At 48.8% G+C, this 19,927-nt stretch overlaps 1 protein-coding gene across 3 annotated transcripts in view; it reads right to left on the bottom strand.

The window, feature by feature from the left end:
• The window catches only part of PRKDC (protein kinase, DNA-activated, catalytic subunit), a 2,754,228-nt gene that overhangs the window by 1,306,598 nt on the left and 1,427,703 nt on the right, over positions 1–19,927 (bottom strand). For all 3 annotated transcript variants that reach the window (XM_085605657.1, XM_085605658.1, XM_085605659.1), the window contains one exon: positions 14,986–15,159. In XM_085605657.1, coding sequence (XP_085461783.1) covers positions 14,986–15,159 — 174 coding nt within the window. The remainder of the gene's footprint in view (positions 1–14,985; positions 15,160–19,927) is intronic.

The following is a 19,927-nucleotide window of genomic DNA, read 5'->3' as shown; positions in this document are numbered from 1 at the left end:
TAATCACAAAGTGTAGAAAGAATGGGAAATGTGTACTGGAGAAGAGAACCGAAATATGGGAGATGCGATTCCTGAGTAGAACCAGAAATGTGAGATTACGGGGCGTAGGAAGAGTATGCGTTAGATTGGTGAATAAATGGGCGTACAACTAGGGATACCGGGGACATGTTTTACAAGAAGCAACTTGAATCGCAGCGTAAATTGAGTCCATTCGGGCTGATGGAGTCCATTTTGTTAATCCAATAAACTTTTCTTTGCAACATGATTTGTGTGTTATTTTGGCCTTTGAGGATGGGTACTTGTTCCAAAATCAGGAAACGTAGTTGGCTGATATTATGATTTTGAAGATGAAAGTGGTTGGCAAGAGGAGATTTGGCGTTTCGTGTACGTATATTGCTTTTATGTTCATTAAGTCTGATACGTATTTTGCGCTCTGTTTTCCCGTTGTACACTAATCCAAGATTAACTACTGAACTCATTCTTTGAGTGCATGAGGGAGACACTCTCTTAGTCTAAGAAAGAGCATTTGAATTGTATACCCATCCTCATACTCAGGAGGACTTACCTGATTGCACCACCTACTGGATTACCAGACCAACCAACTTCATTTCACCAAGGAGTGCGTTACTCTGTTCAACCAATAGCATACACCCCATATAGGACCACTTACTGTGGGAAGTAGGCATAACCCATACCCTTAATTGTTAATTCCATATAAAGCAACAAGGAGTAATCTGAAAAGTGGGGTCCACATCAGCTGTCCCTCCGCAGGGGTGGTGCTGGTTAAATGTGGGCACACCTCCAAATCATACTAAGTTTCCCACCTGTCTTGCTGCCAAAAAGTGTGGTCAGGACAGGGGGGTGGGCACCTCAACTAGCTGGAGAGGTCCAGGGTGCATAGCAAAGGCATCAGGGACATGGAAGCTTCCTGCCCTGGAATGCCCAACCTTCTTAGACGAGGTGTGAACACCTACGCCCAGAGCAGGCTTTGCTCCAGGCCTCCGAGAGTGAAGGCAATCACCTCAGGGGATCATAAACCTGTCTATGGTCGCTGGTTGGTCAAGACCAGTCAGTCAACACACTAGTAGTCTGTACCATTTTCAGGGGGCACCTCTAAGGTACTCTCTGGGTGCAAATATTTATGAATCCAGCACTGTCATCCGTGTGGGCTTATTCAGATGAGGTGTTTGGTACCAAACACTTAGGGGTACAGTGAGGCCATCATGTAGCTGGGGAACTCGTAATGACGAGTGTCCAGGCCATGAACTTGTTATGGCTTCACGGTGCACTCTTAATATCTAGGGGTGAACCTAGTTATCATGGGGACACATCCACTCAGGCATATATGCCCACACATGGGTATAGTGAACCCTGCCTTCAGGCTGTAAGGCCTGCCGTAGGGGTGACTTACCTCTATCACATGCAGTGTTTTGATGGCATGCCACACAGAGGTGTGCGTGCCATATCGACTCTTCGGTTTTCTCTGCACCAAGACACATGACTGCAATGGCAGTTTGCATGAGCTTGGTGAGGGGTCCCTTAGGGTGGCACAACTCGTGCTGCAGCCCTTAAACACCCTCTTCAGTTTATAGACCCTAGGTACCAGGGGTACCATTTACTAGGGACTTACAAATATCCTAAAGGGTTGCCAACTGTGGAAAAATTGTACAGTTTAGGGAAAGAACACGGGTGCTGAGGAACTGGTTAGCAGAAACTCAGCACACTCTCAGTCAAAGTTGCACCAGATACTAGGCAAATAGTAGGGGACTACTGCAACAAACACCCAATTTCATACAGCACCTTACAGGTGTCCCATGAAAAACCTACCAGTATCTAGTGTGCTGGCTGACTGGTATTGTCCAACCTGCCACCACAGGTAAGTTTCTGACCCCCTGCAAGTGAGAGCCCGCACTCGGAGGTCGAAAACAATGCCTGTTCCAGAGAAAGGTGTTCACACCTCCTCCAGCAGGATGGCTTAGTGATTTAGCATATTGAAGCCAGGGGCTTCAACGCCTCTGATGCCTTTCATATGAGACACCGGCTTCCCACAGACCTGGGAGATGCCACCCCCCTGCCCTTAGGAAAATTTGGCACAAGGACAGGCGGGAAATTAACTATACAGTAATCATGGTGCACCTCCAGGCTAGTCACACCCCTAAGGTGGGCTACCTGATGTGCTCCAAGAAAGAAGGGTTCCGCCATCTTCTTTTTGGTAAAAGTAGGAACTCTGGGATAGGTTTATGCCCACAGGAAGTGGTCATATAGTGGGTGTAGTAAACCCAGGGGTAAGTAGCTCATTAGCTACTATGCTTCAATCCCATTAACACTCCTAAATTTAGTATTTAGTTGGCCCACTGACACCAAGAACTTAGATTAGTCTGCCTGAAGGAATAAGGACAAAGAAGAGCTGAAGACGTGAAAACTGTGGACCAGCATCTACCTAGGTACAAAACCCTGCCTGCCTGCTGATCTCCCGACAATCACTGATACCAGCTCGTCTAGAAGCAGAACAGCCTGCCTAAACCCTTGGAGGTTTGCCCAGCACTTCCTCGACCCAGGAACATCTCCTGTGGAGTGGAAGAGCCACTTTCCTGCACCAGCAGGCATCAACTTCAGCTGCCCTGTACAGCTTCTGTGGAGACCGGGCCCACCGAGGGAGCAACACACCAGCAAAAGGTCTTTGAGCTCCAGGAGGTGAAATCTGTCTTCCTGCCAAGTCTGGAGCCACCAGGAGCCACACTGCACCAATACCCACGGAAAGTTAAAGGCTTGTCTGTGTTCGATCGGAAGACCACCGCTGCCAAAACTTACCTGCACATCAAGGGGCTCAGAGAGAGACCAGCTCCACACAGAGTGGGGCCATGGTGTGTTTCTTTTCCATCTTCTGCAGGTACCCCAAGAACCATGAAAGATCTTAACTCACCGACCCGATGGACAAAATGCCTCTGTACCCAAGCTCCTCAGCCCAGGCTCACGTAAACCAACTGTCTCTGTGGTCCTTAGACCCTCAAGAGCCAAGCCCCTCTTGGGTTCCGCTGGACTGGTCCCCCAGTCTCCCCTTGCAGCTTTTTCTCACAGGTACTCTTCCCCATTGACTTTAGCAAGTAGCATTCGAGGCTACCATCGTGTAAAGCACTTCTTCACCCGGACACCCCAGTCAGGTTAAACTTGAACTGTTGGTGCTTTCTTGAATCTTGACCCCCTACTAACCTTAAGCTCAGAAGAACAGCCCTGTAAGTGTACCTATGCAGTCAATTAGTCAATGTTTTTGTCAAAGGATAACATTACCTCATTCAAGACTCATGCCTCAAATCCGACAGCTGTCATTTTCTTCATTTTTACTGTGTAATTTCATAACTTCTAAAGTACTTACCTGATTCCGATAATCTTGGAGTCTAAAATTAGATAAAAAGATATGTTATTTTTCTAAATTGCTCTCGAGTTTCTTCTCGAGTGTGTGTCTAAATTTTTGACTCTGTGTGTACAACAAATGCTTAACACTACCCCTCTGATAAGCATAAACTGCCCGCCCATACTACCACAAAGAGAGCATTTGGGATTATTAATTTAAAAGTCCTGTAAACCAATAATGGTCTGGATTTTCTACATCGTGTACCGCATTTTAGTACGCTACCCAATGAGCCAGATTTTTACAGCAGGATGTTCCAGTTCTTTGATGCGATGTAGGAGCGCCCTCAACTTCTACTTTCGTAGGTGCAGGGAGTGTAGGCAAGTGACAAGGAGGCAGAGCGTAGCTTTTCTTGGCGGTTGTTGGAAGTTCAGGCGGTGGTTAATGTAGGTGGGTCCTTGGTTGCGTAGAGCCTTGTATGCGTGGGTCAGCAGCTTGAAATGGCAGCTCTTCTGTATGGGGAGACAGCAGATCTGCCTCAGGTGGGTGTGATGTTAGTTCGTCCGGGAAGGTTAAGGATGAGTCTGGCTGCAGCGTTGTGTATGGTTTGAAGTCTCTGTAGTTTTGTGTTTCGATTTAGATGCCCGTAAATAGGTGTCCCTGAATCATGTCCTTATATAGGCACAATTCACATTGCCCTTATTTAGGCATAGAATCCCAGTCCTTATTTAGGGATTAGCCATGCTATCCAAATACAGGCATGGTCACCTACATACGTCCCTCCCACGTCACAACGAGTTCTTAGAAACCAGACCCTCAAGCCATCGGCACCTTCCCTAGCTAGGATTATTTATTTCTCCAAGAACTAATCTATTATGCATGATGTACTGTTCCTTGGGGGTTCATTCATGACGTCTTCCTCTGCCCGACTTTACGTCAATGCTAGCATTCCTAAGCACCTTCCAAGTATAAATATACCTTCCCTTACCATGGCAAGTACGGCTCGGCACGGCTCAGCTCGACTAGCCCACTCCGCTCGAAACGGCTTGCCACGGCAAGTTTGGAAGGAATTAGAGTTCCCGCCTGACGCACTGACCGGACGCTGTCATCCCTGCTCGCAGAGAATCCAGCTTCCAGTGTTCTGACTCCCTTCGCGGGGTGTTGGAGTTTGAGATTGGGAAAGAGATTCCCACCTCTCTCATCCTACGGTATGGAGCGGACTAGAACCTAGAGGGACTCTTGGCATATAAACTTAGTATATACCATACTATAGAAAACAGCGCCTACTTCTTACCTTGTACTACACTTAGGTTAGGTACACTGGGGTAGAACTATTTAGAAGCATGAAACGAGTATTCACTTTTTAGCCTGTGTTATTTATGAATGTATATGTGAATATATGTCATAGCTAAAAGACCATGCTATTGCAGTATTACTTCTTCTTACTGCTTACGCTGTGCGTATTATATCTTGCTTACTGTCTAATGATCGTAACAGCTCATATCTCTTACACGAGAAAAAAGACAGCTCAATAAATCCTTTTATTGAAACGCCCATCTATCTATTTCTGTGTAACTCTGGAGAAACTGAGCATGCACGATTGACTGAGTGAAACTTATCTATTGTTTCCACGATTCTGAGACACGTTCCGATTCTAAGGGAAACAAAGCTGTCATGATTATGCGGTTGTCAGAAACTACTCCATTCTTGTTTATTCGAGAAGTTTCTAGGGACCTCTAAGTTAGCTGGCACACAAAGTAATTAAGTGTAATGTACTCGATAGAGGCATATGACCTTAGTCCTATGCAAAAACTATAGTGTATATTATTCCAATGCGCAGAGCCTTTAAGGGAAATAGGAACTACACTACAGTAGGAGGTGTGCTGCAATTTCCACGTAGAGAGCATTGCCATAGTCTAGTCGGCTGGTGATGGCCTATGCCATGGTGCATCTCATGTGCAGGAGTAGCCACTTGAAGATCTTATGTCGCATGCGGAAACATGCGGAGGAGATGGCGTTGATGTACAAGTTACTTACCTTCGGTAACGATGTATCTGGTAGACGGCTGTAAACTAAGCCTGCCATCCCCAAATCCAGCTGGAGGAAGAAACGGCCAGCCCCAGAATGGTGGAAGATTGACAGACGAGTGGGGGACCCGAGGTGCCTCTGTGGAAGGCTGTGGCCGCGGGGACAGCGAAGAGCTCTCCCTGGAAGACGCCAGGGAAAAAGCCACGACACGGCGGCCCGTCTCCGGGGAAGAAGAGACAAAAAGTTGACAAACCTCCGGGGAGGAGGGAGCCTCTGGAGACGAGTTGACGACCTGACGCCGGCCTGGCTCCGTGGAGTCCGCCACAGGCACCAGTGTGAGGCCGACCGGCCCCCGGAGGGGAAACCGAGACGACCTCTTCCACTACTTGCACCCTAGGAGAATGGGGCTGGGCCGGCTCCGGGTCGGTGAAAGAACGGTGCTGAAAAGGCACCAACTCGACCTCCGACGAAGCAGCCGCCTGAGTGGAGAGACTGGAGCTGTTTCTCACCTTTCGTTTCTCTCTTTTCTATTTCACTAATTTTTCGCACACTGTTCCCGTACTCTCCACAGTTTTGTTTGTGATGGCTCCGCGTAGTGGCGTGGAAAAATTCTCAGAAGAAAACTGATGTCAGCGCGCCGGGGTGGGGCTTATGTGACCTCGCTGACGTCACGCTCGCGGACGACGTCAGGGCGGAATCACGTGGTGCCGCTCCCCGGCGCGCAGAGATGCTGGGGCAGTCTTTTTCTAAACCGAAGCTTTCCCATTGAAATCAATTGAGTGCAGTCTCACGCCTGGGGATAATTCTACATTAAGGAATCTGCGGCTAGTAGTCTCCATCAGATCTGTGATTTCATAGTAAGTTGGTTATCGATGATGATTCCGAGGTTTGTGGCATGGTTGGAGAGTCTGGGTGCCGGTCCTAGGTCTGATGGCCACTAGGAGTCATTCCATGGGTTGCGATTGTTGCAGAAGATCAGTACTTTGATCTTGTCTGTGTTCAGCTTTAGGCAGTTGTTCTTCATCCAGTCGGCGATGTTTGTACAGCACCTGAGGAAGTTGGCCCTGGTGGTGGTAGGATCATCTGTGAGTGGGAGGAGGAGTTGGGTGTCGTCTGTGCAGGATATTATGTTGAGACTGTGAAATCTCCCAATGTTCGTCAGTGGAGTCATACATGGGTTGAAGAGTGTGGAGCTGAGGGAAGATTCCAATGGGACACCGCAGGCAATATTCTTGGGTTCGGAGGTAAAAAGTAGTAGGTGGACCCTCTTTGTTCTTCCAGTGAGGAAGTAGGTAATCCATCTGAGTGTGTTCCCTTGGATGCCGATGTAGTGGAGTCTTTTGATCAGGATGTGGTGGGACACAGTGCTGAAAGCTGCCGAGAGGTCGTGGAGGAGCAGAGCTACTGTTTCTCCTTGGTAGAGGAGGATTCAGATGCCGTCAGTGGCAGCGATCAGGGCAGTCTAGGTGCTGTGATTGTCGCGGAAACCAGATTGGGAGGTGTTGAGTAGCTTGTTCTACACCAGGTGTGTTGTGAGTTGCTTGTTGATAGTCTTTTCCAGTACCTTGGCTGGGAATGGAAGCAAGGAGAATAAGCGCTAGTTTTTGAGTTCGCTGGGGTTGGCCGGAGGCGCGCCGGGAAGGTCAGGTCGCCGAAACATGAGGCACACGGAGTCATAAAATTCTTTAAGCTGGGCTAGGGTAGTTCCAGCTCCTGGAAAGGCAGGGAAGAGCGGAGCCAACCCAGGCACAGGTTCCGCAGAACGAGGCCTAGAGCGTCAAGACTCATTCGTCACATCGGCCGAGGGACGGGGAGAAGTTGAAGCACGCTTCGTCTTCTCGTGTCTCTTATGCCTCTTACCCGACCAACCTTACGACTTTGAAAGGGAGGCAAGGACTTAGGACTCCCGGAGCAATGCCTGAACCTTCATCTCGACCGGGATTGAGACCTTCAGGGCGAACGACGTGGTGCTGAGTGCTGGGCCGCAAGCAGCTTTAGGGACCTCTGCCTTAAAGTTTTTGGAGCCATGGTCTAGCAGTCGGAGCACGACTTCAAGTCATGGTCATTCTCCAGGCACCATAGATAAATTAAGTGTGGATCTGTCACTGTCATGGCATGATGGCAGGCGCCGCGTTCAGGAGAAGCAAGGATCACCCTACTCAAAAGGAACCAGAATATAAGAACAAGTTACTTACCTTCGGTAACGATGTATCTGTAAGAAACATTAGTTAGTTAGATTCCTCACCTTAGAATATCCCCAGGCGTCAGACTGGATCCGGAAGATTTTTCGTCAGCAATACCCCTTGCGCGTCGCTAGGCGTCGTCTGCGGCTCCGCGTCCGTCGTCGGCGTCGTGCGCCGGAATGACGTCGGAGTACTTAGACGCCGCCCTCGCGCGCTGACGTCAGTTCTTGTACATAGCCTTCCGCGCCAGGAACGCAGAGCCATGCAAAGACCGACACTGGTGCCAAAAATAAAATCTAGGGGCCTGAAAAGGATAACCTTAACCCTAGATGTCAGTTCGCAGAACGGGGAGGATGGGTGGGTCGGTGAGGAATCTAACTAACTAATGTTTCTTACAGATACATCGTTACCGAAGGCAAGTAACTTGTTCATCTGAAAGAAACACGTTAGTTAGATTCCTCACCTTAGAATAGATACCCAAGCAATACCATCCCCGGTGGTGGGTCTGCGAACCAAGATCACACCAGAAAGTCCTGGAGGACAGAACGGCCAAAGAAGCCATCCCTCCGGACTTGGCTGTCAAGGCAATAATGCCTGGCAAACGTGTGTAGCGAAGCCCACGTTGCCGCCTGACAAATGTCCTGCAAAGGGACACCCCGTCCCAAAGCAGTAGTAGCCGCTGTGGCCCGAGTAGAATGGGCGCGCAGCCCAACAGGAGGGTCCTTTTTTGCCAAGGAGTAACAAATTTTGATGCACAAAACGACCCTCCGAGAGATGGTCCGTTTGTGCACACCTTTCCCCTTCTTAGCACCCACGTATCCAACGAAAAGTTGGTCGTCCACCCGGAACTGCTTTGTGCGGTCCAAATAAAAGGAGAGCGCACGTTTTGGGTCCAGACGGTGGAGCCTCTCTTCCTCTTTGGAAGGATGCGGAGGCGGAAAGAAGGTGGGCAAGGTGACAGACTGCCCAAGATGAAATGGAGTCACCACTTTCGGAAGAAAGGAGGGACGAGGCCGAAGGACAACCTTGTCCGGATGAACAGAGAGAAAAGGAGGCTTTGAAGATAAAGCCTGGAGCTCACTTACCCGTCTAGCCGAGGTGATGGCTACCAGAAAAGCAGTCTTAAGCGTCAGCAGACTAAGAGGACAATTATGAAGAGGCTCAAAGGGAGCACACATTAGAAATGTGAGAACAAGATTCAAGTCCCACTGAGGCATTACAAAAGGGACAGGAGGGAACGTGTGAGTAATGCCTTTTAGAAAGCGTGTAACCACAGGGGACTTGAAAAGAGAAGGCTGATCAGGAAGCCGCAAGAAGGCAGAGATGGCAGCAAGATAACCTTTCAGGGTGCCCAGGGCAGAGCCCTGCCGGGCCAAAGAAAGAAGAAAGAGGAGAACCTCAGAAAGAGGGGCGGAGAGGGGATCCACAGCCTTTGCTGTGCACCATGCCACAAATTTGTTCCACCGGCAGGCGTATACCGACTTTGTGGAGGGACGCCTGGCTGCCAGAATGATATCACAGACTTCAGGAGGCAAGTCAAATGGCATCAACTGTCGCCGCTCAATCTCCACGCATGGAGGTGGAGGCTGGACAGGTTCGGGTGGAGGACCGTCCCCTGCTGCTGCGACAGAAGATTCTCCCGAAGGGGCAGACGTATCGGAGGATCGGTCAACATACTGAGTAGCTCGGGATACCAGTACCTTCGTGCCCAATCCGGAGCCACCAAGATGACTTGGGCCCGGTCGTGCCTGATCTTCTTCAGCACTCTGGGCAGAAGTGGTATAGGCGGAAAGGCGTACAACAGACCGCAACTCCACTCGTGACGAAAAGCGTCGCCGAGCGAGTGCCGCCTTGGAAATTCCAACGCGCAGAACTGCTGACATTGCGCGTTCTCTTCGGTGGCGAATAGATCTAACCAAGGCTCTCCCCACTGCTGAAAGAGACCTTGCGCCACTTCGGAGTTCAGACGCCATTCGTGATCCATCATGCACCGGCAGCTGAGTTCGTCTGCTCTGGCGTTCAGAGAGCCCGCCAGATGTTGAACCACTAGGGTGACGCCCTGGTGTTCCAGCCACGTCCAGAGGCGCAGAACCTCCTGACAAAGGGTCCACGACCCCACCCCGCCCTGTTTGTTGCAATACCACATGGCGGTGGTGTTGTCCGTGAACACCTGCACGACACTTCCCCTGACAGAGGGAAGGAAGGCTTTCAGTGCAAGTCGGATCGCTCTCAACTCCAACAGGTTGATGTGGAGACGAGACTCCGCCGGAGACCAGAGGCCTCTGATCTCCGCCTCTCCCATATGGCCACCCCATCCCAGGAGGGACGCATCCATCACTACGACATGCTCCGGTTGGGGAAGGGAGAGGCTTCTGCCCATGACCCAATCGCGGTCCGTGAGCCACCACTGCAACTGCTGTGCAGTGCCCTCCGAGATCAAGACATGGTCGGACAGGTTGCCGTGATGCTGGGCCCACTGAAACTTAAGGTCCCACTGCAGAGCCCGCATGCGCCGCCTGGCGTGATGCACTAGTAGGATGCAGGAGGCCATCAGCCCCAGAAGCCGCAACACTAGCCTGACCGAAACCCAGGATAGAGGCCGAAAGATGGGAATCAGGGCCTGAATATCCCGGACCCGCTGTTCCGGTGGATAGACCCGGAACTGCGCCGAATCGAGAACCGCTCCGATGAAGAGGAGCTTCTGAGAGGGACTCAGGTGTGACTTCGGCACGTTGATGGAAAATCCCAGCAAATGCAGGAGATCCGCCGTAGTCTGGAGGTGGGAGACGACTGCCTGGGGCGAGCCCGCCTTCAACAACCAGTCGTCGAGATAGGGGAAGACTGGAACCCCTGATCTGCGCAGATGAGCTGCGACCACCGCCATCACTTTCGTGAACACCCGAGGGGCACTGGTGAGGCCGAAGGGGAGCACGGTAAACTGAAAGTGCGCTTGGCCCACCGTGAACCGCAGGTAACGCCGGTGGGCCGGCAGGACGGGAATGTGGAAATATGCGTCCTGCAAGTCCAACGCTACCATCCAGTCTCCGGGGTCTAGGGCAGCTAGAACCTGAGCCAAAGTCAACATCTTGAACCTTTCCTTCCGGAGGTCCAAGATAGGGCGTAGGCCCCCTTTGCCCTTCTTGGGAACCAGAAAGTAGTGGGAATAACAACCACGACCTACTTCTAGACTCGGAACGCGCTCGGCGGCCCCCTTGGCCAAGAGGGCCGAAACTTCCTCGTGGAGAAGATTCAAATGATCCCCCGAGATACGGTGGTGCTGCGGTGGCATGGCTGGAGGGGTCGTCTCGAAGGGGAGGGAGTAGCCCCTTCGGACGATTTGCAGCACCCACCTGTCCGACGTGATGGACCGCCAGTGGAGCAGGTGATGGCGAACTCTGCCGCCCACTGGCGTGGAATGGGCCTGAAAGCTCGGACTAGGAAGGCTTTGAGGCGGATGCAGCCGGGGTGGATGTGGGCTGACCTCGTCGTCCTCCAGAACCGCCTCGGCGGAAACCACGTCCGCGACCGCGCGCAGGTTGGTTCTGCGGCTGGTGGCTAGGCGCACGTGAGGAGGCACCCCTTCCTTGGCCACGAAAGGGGCGAAAGGCGGAAGTTTGCGACCGCGGGGCCGAGAGGCCCAAGGACTTGGCCGTAGCCCGGGAGTCCTTAAAGCGATTCAGCGCACTGTCCGCTTTCTCGCCAAACAGGCGAGTGCCATCAAAGGGCATGTCCATGAGAGTGCTCTGGACATCGCCCGAAAATGACGTGGACCGCAGCCAGGCGTGACGTCTAAGCGCCACTGTGGTAGAAATGGCCCTACCCAGCGAGTCCGTGGTGTCAAGCCCACATCGTATAGCATGTCGCGCGGCATCCCTCCCATCGGCCAGAGCCTGGGTAAGTCGTGTCCGGACCTCCTCCGGACACAGGGGCAGCACGTCCTCCACCGCATCCCACAGAGAGTGGGAATAACGGTCCAAGAGACAGGTGGTGTTCAAAGACCGCAGGCCCAAACTAAGGGAGGAGAACAGCTTCTTGCCAAACTGTTCTCGTCTCTTGGAATCCCAGTCTCCGGCGGGGTGGTCGGGAAAGAGGATTGGGAGGTGGAGGCCTGGATAACCAGGCTCTCAGGGGTAGGGTGTTGGGACAGAAAACTGGGGTCGCCCGGAGCAGGGCGGTGGCGCCTGGCGACGTTCCTGTCCACAGGAGGAACTGTGGAGGGCTTGGACCAGGTGCCCTGCAGAACGTCAATGAGGGCCTCATTGAATTGCAGCAGAGGCTCAGTGGAGCTTGCTGCAGACTGAAGCACCTCAGTAAGGACGTTAGTCCTCACAGCCACGGCAGGCAGCTCGAGCCCAAGGGCTGCGGCCGCCTTGCGCAGCACCACAGAGAAAGCAGCGCCCTCCTCCGAAGCCACAGTCGGAGGAGAGACAAATCCAGTGTCTGGAGAGGTATCCAGGCCACTGGCCTCCCCCAGTTCATCTGCCCAGTCCTGGGACAGTTGAGCCTGAACGGCCATAGGATCCTCGGATCCCTCCCAGTTGTCCCCATCAACCGACTCCTGGTATAGAGGAGAAAGTAACGGAGCCGGGCGGTAGACATAATGTGTCTCTAGCGGCGCCGATCTCGGCGTCCATCGACGCCGTACCGGCGCCGGGCCCGGAGTGGGACTGAACTGGGGCACGACGTCGAGCGGAGTCGACGTCGGCGTCGGGGGTGGTACCGGTGTCGACGCCGGCGGAGGAGGCGTGACGAGGTCGACCGGCGTCGGCGGGGACTCGGGAACAGGTCCCTCGGGCACTTGCGGCGTCGAGGCCGGAGCCGTCGACAGCGCCGGGGCCGGAGCCGCCGGCAGGCAAGGTTGCCCAGTCGGGTCCGCGGGACCTGAAGGTGCGCCAGCGGGCGTCGACGGCGGAGCCAGGTTCCTCATGGCCGAGAGGAAGGCACTGACTTCCGCCAGCGTCGCGTCAGTCCCAGGGACCGGCGGGTATGGGGACTTGCGCGGCGCCTGCGGCTCCACTGGAGCCGCGGGGGTGGAACCACCCTGACCCTCGGCCGAGTCGCGCGACCGGCGAGGGGAGTCCGAAGAGCGGTGTCGCCTCTTGGACTTCTTGGAGTGCTTCGACTTATCCGAAGACTTGGAGCCAGACGAGCGATGATGACATCGGCTGCGGCTCCGCGACCGATCCTTGGACCTCCTCCTGGACCGGGATCGAGAGGGGCGTGGAGCCGAGTGGCGAAGCTCGAGAAGCTTACGGGACCGCTCCCGTCTAGCCTTCGAGGTCAGGGCCTTGCAGTCCGAACACGACTCCGCTTCGTGGTCGAGGCCCAAGCGGTAAAGGCACCGGCGGTGATGGTCCGTAACTGACATCAAGCGGTTGCAGTCAGCACAGGCTTTAAAACCAGGCATCCTACCGGCACCGGAGTCGAGACAAGATCAAAAAGGATCGAAAAAGTTAGTCAAAAAGTGACTAAAGGGGTAGCTCTCCCGGATCTGCGCTTACTGGCGCGGAAAAAAGAAGAACTGACGTCAGCACGCGAGGGCGGCATCTAAGTACTCCGACGACGTCATTCAGGCGCACAACGCCGATGACGGACGCGGAGCCGCAGACGACGCCTAGCGACGCGCAAGGGGTATTGCTGACGAAAAATCTTCCGGATCCAGTCTGATGCCTGGGGATATTCTAAGGTGAGGAATCTAACTAACGTGTTTCTTTCAGATATAAAATGCACCACGTGTCTCCATTTTTAAATGAATATCAGGGGGGAATCCCCCACCTGCACTTCTTGAGAAGGTCAGCCTTAAAATGGAAGTCTTGATTTTTCAGATGGTTTCAAGAATACCCTATGAGAACTGGCTGGACATGTGCAACATTTTAGTAAAAATATATTGGAAGGTTGTGCTGTAAAAAAGTCACCATTTGGCTCCCTTATTAAATAAAAATGTTTGCGGTGGTAGAAAACTCTTACTAATGAGGGTGAGGCTCTGTCGCTGAAACTGGCTCACTGTACTATTCACTATATGGTTAAAAGTTGGGGAATTTTTTTTTCTGCTGGCTACTCCCTAGCTTGGTTACCAGTGCAGGTTGCATATTGAGGTTGCATTATTTCCATCTGTGGTCCCAATTTCAAACCTCATGCTTCCGAAATGGGAGGAGGCAGGTTGCTGACCCACTCTGGTGACAGAACAGTTATGGCCTCATGAACTAATTATTCATAGAAATGGAATTTGTATGGCTGGTTACAAAAGCGATTGTCTGATTGACACACAATGCATAATAACCATCCTTTATCGAATGAGTTGCAGACAACATATGACAAGAAAGGCAAAAGAACACATTGAGGCTAGCAACTACTTAACTTGGAGAAAGTCCAGATTACATTGTTCTAAGCAGTACTTCAGTAGAAAGATAACTGCATAAGTTACAGCCTGATCCATGGAACAGCCAATAGCATGTGAACTTCAGATAACAGATTGACAAAATGAAGATGTTAAGCTAGCACCACAATTTGGGAACACAGATATAAACGTAAGCATAGCAAAGGAAGCGCACATAGCAAAGGAACCATAAATGACAACAAAAACTGCACCGGTAATAGATGGTCTTGTGAATTTGTAATATAATTGTTGGTTTTGACAGAGTGGACCGAAGTGAAGGATGGTGGGCTGAAGTAGTAAGCTGAATGCAACCTCACCAATTACAGGGAAGAAATGCATTACTGAAAATCTTGAACAAAATTGGTGGCAATGATGAAAGGTATTATAGGACTCAAGGAAAAGTCAGTCAGTTGACACGGATTGCAAGATGTAGGGTACAGAGGGGTGGTAATAACTTTATTGTACTAAGGAGACACTTGTGGATAAAAGGGCAAAAAGGCCTCTAGTAGTGATGGGAGACAGGCAGGGAAGTACAGACTAAAGCCGCAACTGGAACTTCAATGCAAGGCTAAGAAATGCAAAACAAAAGTAAAAGAATGTACCGGTGACAGTTTAGTTGCTGCAAAGCCAGGAAAATTTGAGGCACCGAACACAGATATGGGGACATAGGCATGAACCTGTTATTAAACATGTTTTATTAGTGTTTTTATACTATATTGCAATAAGTACAACTGCATGGACTTATCACACTTAGCAGCTCACAAAATGCATTTAGTTAATCAAAACATGTATCCAACTTGTTATATTTTTTCAATTCACAGTCATTTGCCTCACTTCACTATCACGGTTTATTCACTAGAACAAAACACATAAGCCATCTTTTTTCTGCATGTTGAAATGAAATGCCAGTCTTAACCACAATAAAAGGACCTATTCTAAAACATATTTTGAATAAAAAAATATCCATTCAATAAGTGTATAGTTCGAGTTTAGCCCATGTGGAAACTTCCTTCAACAATTTGATAAATGATACTACATTAACACCATACCTGTAATTGTCATAGATCCACATAAGGATATTATACATTCGTTCACGACACTGTGGAGATGGGTGCGTGATGAAAACTAGAACAGCTGGCAAAAGTTCCTTCAGCTCTGATGGCTGCAGTATGGCCAACATCTTATACACAATATCCAAGCAGACTTTCTGCCTTTCATCATCTCTAAAATGCCAAAAAACAAAATAGAAAGATCAGCTCTATATATGTATTGTAATGGCATTTTATTTTGAAATTGATTGTAGTTTTTTTTTCACTTTAAATGGGATACATTGGTGTGTATTTACTTTTCACAAGTGTTCATATGTTTTTCTTTTTTAATATGTATTTGTACTCCCTTTTTAGAATTTTTTGTAATTATACTTTTATTACAATGTTGTACAAGGTAATAGCTTACCAGGTATCCTCCTGAAACACAGAGCATACATGTGTATATATATCTACACACATACATATGCTGTGTGTCTCACACACACACGCACACACAAAAACAGACCGGGAATTCCATAAAGGTGCAAAGAATCCAGCAGTTTATTCAAAATAGCACGAACATTGGATACCCAACGCGTCTCAGCTGAACAGACACTCTTGTTCGCATTGGTCACTTTAATGTTTTCATACTTGTTAAAAAAGGCATTGCCCTTTGTGTCACATGATCACAACAAAATGCACTCAGCCTAGTGAATACCTACTTTGTTCATAGCGGCGGTAATCTAAAAACGTCCAATACAACATATCCTTTTATAGTTGTGACAAATTAACATTCACACATTATCAGTTTTCACTTGTGATTATTCACAAAATTGTTTCTGATGATAATAATGAGAATTGGAGTTTCTACTTTTTCTGTAATTCTCATAGCACACCTATGTTTAGTCAGAGTAGCAAAATTAGTAAGATGTCCATATCTGGACAACATAACATACTATAGTGGGCTCCAAAGTGATAATTCTACACTCACTTGGGACATTTCATATCTTTGATCTCTTTGTTGTAACATGCAGTCGCCCCTCAATCTCAGAAGTAAAAAAAAAATCTCTTGTGCCCCCAAAAAAATCTCTTGGGGTCAAGAGATTTTTTTTTCTCTTGTTCTGTCTTTAGGAGGCTGGCTCAATATATAGTGTCCACCTATGGTGAAGCACTGAGCACTGAACCTGAAGGGGGACTGTAGTGAGGGCCTGAACGCGGCGGACCGGAAGTGGGGACAGGACAGACAAAAACCAACCGCACTGGAACTGAGTGGCGGTCTAGTGGTGGAACAAGCCGGGGGAGGGAGGAGCCGGTGACGTATCCGGAAGGAAAATGCCCACATGTTAAGGGGAGTGGAGGAACAGAGCGCGAGAACAGCGGGAGCGAGGAAGAGCAAGAGGAGGATACGGAGCGAAACGAGGAGGCGATTGTTAGCAACGCGGAAGGAGAGGAGCGGGAGTCAAGAGCAGAACAGAGAGAGGAGGCGGAAAACATGAGCGGAGAAGAGGAGCGGGGGACGCGTACGGAGCAGACCAAGGAGAAAGACGAAGGATGCACGATGGGACCAGCACAGCGGACCACCGCACGGATATTGTATACAGCGTGCATACCCGGTGGGCCAGAGAAGGGAGAAGACGCCCCGGGTACTGAAGCCACGGCCCTGGGAAGGGGTCGTGGCCTCAGGAGAGTACCTCTGCAGGGATTGTTCAGGTGGGGGTGGTGGGGAGGTTTAGGGGAATAGAGGCACGGGTGAGTTGTGCGTGTGCAATCCCAACACCGACCTTACCCCTGTCTCACAACCCTTCCTGTGGTGACGGTAGTACAAGCCCCTTAAAAAGGAGAAAAGGCCAAGACACTGACCCCATTTTTCTTTTCTCTTTCTTTTTCTCCCTTCCCTCCCCGACGGTAGAAAAAGCGGAAACAGAGAGGAGAACCAGAAAGACCCCAGTAGCCCGGCTGTAGACCCAAGGAGAGGACATTTCACCCCTTCCTGTTATCTTTCAGAGGACCTGGCCGAACTCTCGCCTGCCACTTTCCACATGAGAACTTGAGAGAATACCACTCTATGTATATAATAAAAGACGTTTACAGTCACAACTACAAGACACATTGAACCAGTTTCCCGGCCTTTTTTCCTCCATGCCAGGGTTGACCTCGATGATTCAACATGATATCATATCCTTGACCCCAACTATAGTAAAACAAAAACCTTACCGGATTCCTGCAGCCCGCAGAGAAGCTGTAGAAAAAGAAGTAACGGCTATGCTACAATCACAAATTATAGAACCGTCTAAAAGCAATTGGTGTTCCCCAATCGTGATTGTCCCAAAACCGGACGGGAGTCTTCGTTTTTGCATAGACTTACGTCAGGTTAACAGCATCACTAAGTTCGATTCTTACCCGATGCCACGGATTGATGAGTTGATAGAGCGATTGAGAAAGGCCAAATATATGTCAACCCTGGACCTCACCAAGGGCTATTGGCAAATACCCCTAACACCACAGGCTAGAGAGAAAACCGCTTTCGCCACTCCCTCCGGCCTTTACCAATTTAAGGTACTTCCTTTTGTCTCCATGGGGCACCAGCAACGGTCCAAAGGTTAATGGACCGCCTATTAAAACCCCATATAGAATATGCTGCTGCTTATTTGGACGACATATTCGTGTTTAGTCCAAGCTGGACAGAACACCTCAAACACTTACATGCGGTGTTTTCAGCCATTCAAACCGCTGGTCTCAAAATAAACCCAAACAAATCCCTCTTGGCAACTGATTCCATTCAATACCTCAGGTATACACTACAGAGGGGGCTCATAAAACCCCAAATGAGTAAGGTCGAGGCCATCAAAACACTCCCTGCCCCCAAGATAAAACGTGACATACGATCCTTTCTGGGGTTGGTTGGTTCCATATGACAAAAAGATCCAATGGAAGAGCCAACAACCTTCTGACACAGGCAGATTCCGAAGAACGAGAGTAAGTATTCAAAGATAATATTAAGAATCGCACATATAATTGCAATAGGAACACACAAAAGTAGCTGTGGGGAACAAGTGATCACAGGGACAGAAAAATGCTCTGATATTACGAGAGGAACACATTCACACAAGTTTGATGAAAGGTAACAAAAATGGATACCTACTGAACGCTCTCTATTCAAATATTATAAATACAACTACAAACCTCAGGACACCAAAAGGATCTACAGTATACAACAAACATGCACTGCGCTAAACAAAAATAAAATAGTAGCACATACATTTTTTTCTGCAACTACACAGTATTTAGCAATTCCATGCCATGTCAGTTTCTCTGGTAATTACTGGATTGTGCAGCAGCGGAGACCCCATCACCCACTAGATAATAAGTGGCAGAAGACAAGGCTGTAATTTTGAGTGCATCTTTGCATGTGTGATTTACTGAGAGGGTTAACGAACAGAGGCTAAGTACCCCTTCTATGGCTTTAGTTATAGAAACTGTAAACCTATGAGTGGGCAAGACCCCCTTATACCACATAGGAAGTATTAGAATAGTAAGTTGAGGTAGACAGTTTCAGACAATATCAGAAGTTCTGTTATGGAGTCTTCAGTCGTGCGTATTAGATATTGTCTGTTTTTTTAACATACATTTAAAAGTTGTTGATTATTACTAATATGTTGATGTAAAGCCTTGAAAAAGCCCAAGGCCTGCGTGCCAATTAGTGGGAGAAAAGTGCATTAGCTTGTTCATTTGTAACATCGGTTCATCAACAACTTATACAAAGAAATATATGTCTTCTAATAAATCTTATTACTACAAGCACATATGACTGGAGACTCTCCATAATAGAACTTTTGACATTGTTTAAAACTGCCTACCTAAACTTTCTACTCTCTTTGAATGCGTGTGTGCAGGTGTCTGACTGTGGATGTGCGTGCGTTTGGTCAAAGGGCTTCGACATATGATGAAGATACAAGGCATAGGATGTTGATGACAGTAATATATACATACTGAAGATACTTATTAATACAATAACTGTCACTGATTACCTGCCATATAAAGAAAATACAGGACACGTTATTGCAGTACTTGGCATGTGACAATTTTCAATATTGTGATAAAAACTGGGATATGAGGATATTTGTTGCCAAATATTGATGATCACTGACACATGGTGGTAACCCCTGGTATATGTGGCTAATTACAGTAGATAAGTATGTGGTGTCACTATCTGAAAGGCAGGTATACGTCAGGCAAATTGATATGGGGCAATGTGAAAACTAGCATGACAATGTATAGTTAAATGAGGCAATAGGAAACCATTAGACAATTTCAGTTCAATAAAGAAACTGACATGGCAATATGTGATTAACCGAGACAATTAAGTGCATATGCATACAAGACAATACAAGAATACATTAACAATGAAGCCTGGCATATGTGTTTTTTCCCTGGTACTGGATGCTGGTATAAGAGGTACAAATGGGCATGTGAGAGTGTACATAGCCACGTGGGTGTACATTGGGACATAAAAAGTTGTTACTGGCCTAAAATGGCGGTAGATAGGCATATACCAGCTTAGCCTGAGTACAGGAGGCTGAAACTAGGCATACACAATTGTTCCTGGCATACAATAGTGGTTATTGGAGATATGGATTTATATGGGAATGTAATCTTCTAATTATAAACATGTAATCTTCTAATTATAAACAAAACAAAAATACCCATTTATTATAGAATCTGTTAACTAAATTTGTTTTAACAGCACATTATAACTGTTAGCAGTCTTGAATACCTGAGAATTAGAGTTCAAATCTCGTCATGATTTCTTTCTCTGTATATCAGCTAATGTGTGAATTTATTTTCTGTGACAGAATAATACATGGAAACACTTTCCTCAACATACTGATGATGTTATTTACATTTGGTAATACATTAAGATTCCTCACTATACTAATTCTTCGTTACAGAGGTCTATAACACA

This window comes from Triturus cristatus, chromosome 5_1 (assembly GCF_964204655.1).
Source record: "Triturus cristatus chromosome 5_1, aTriCri1.1, whole genome shotgun sequence".
NCBI lineage: Eukaryota > Metazoa > Chordata > Amphibia > Caudata > Salamandridae > Triturus > Triturus cristatus.
Note: the sequence above shows the minus strand (reverse complement) of the source record. Positions and strands in the feature narration are given on the sequence as shown.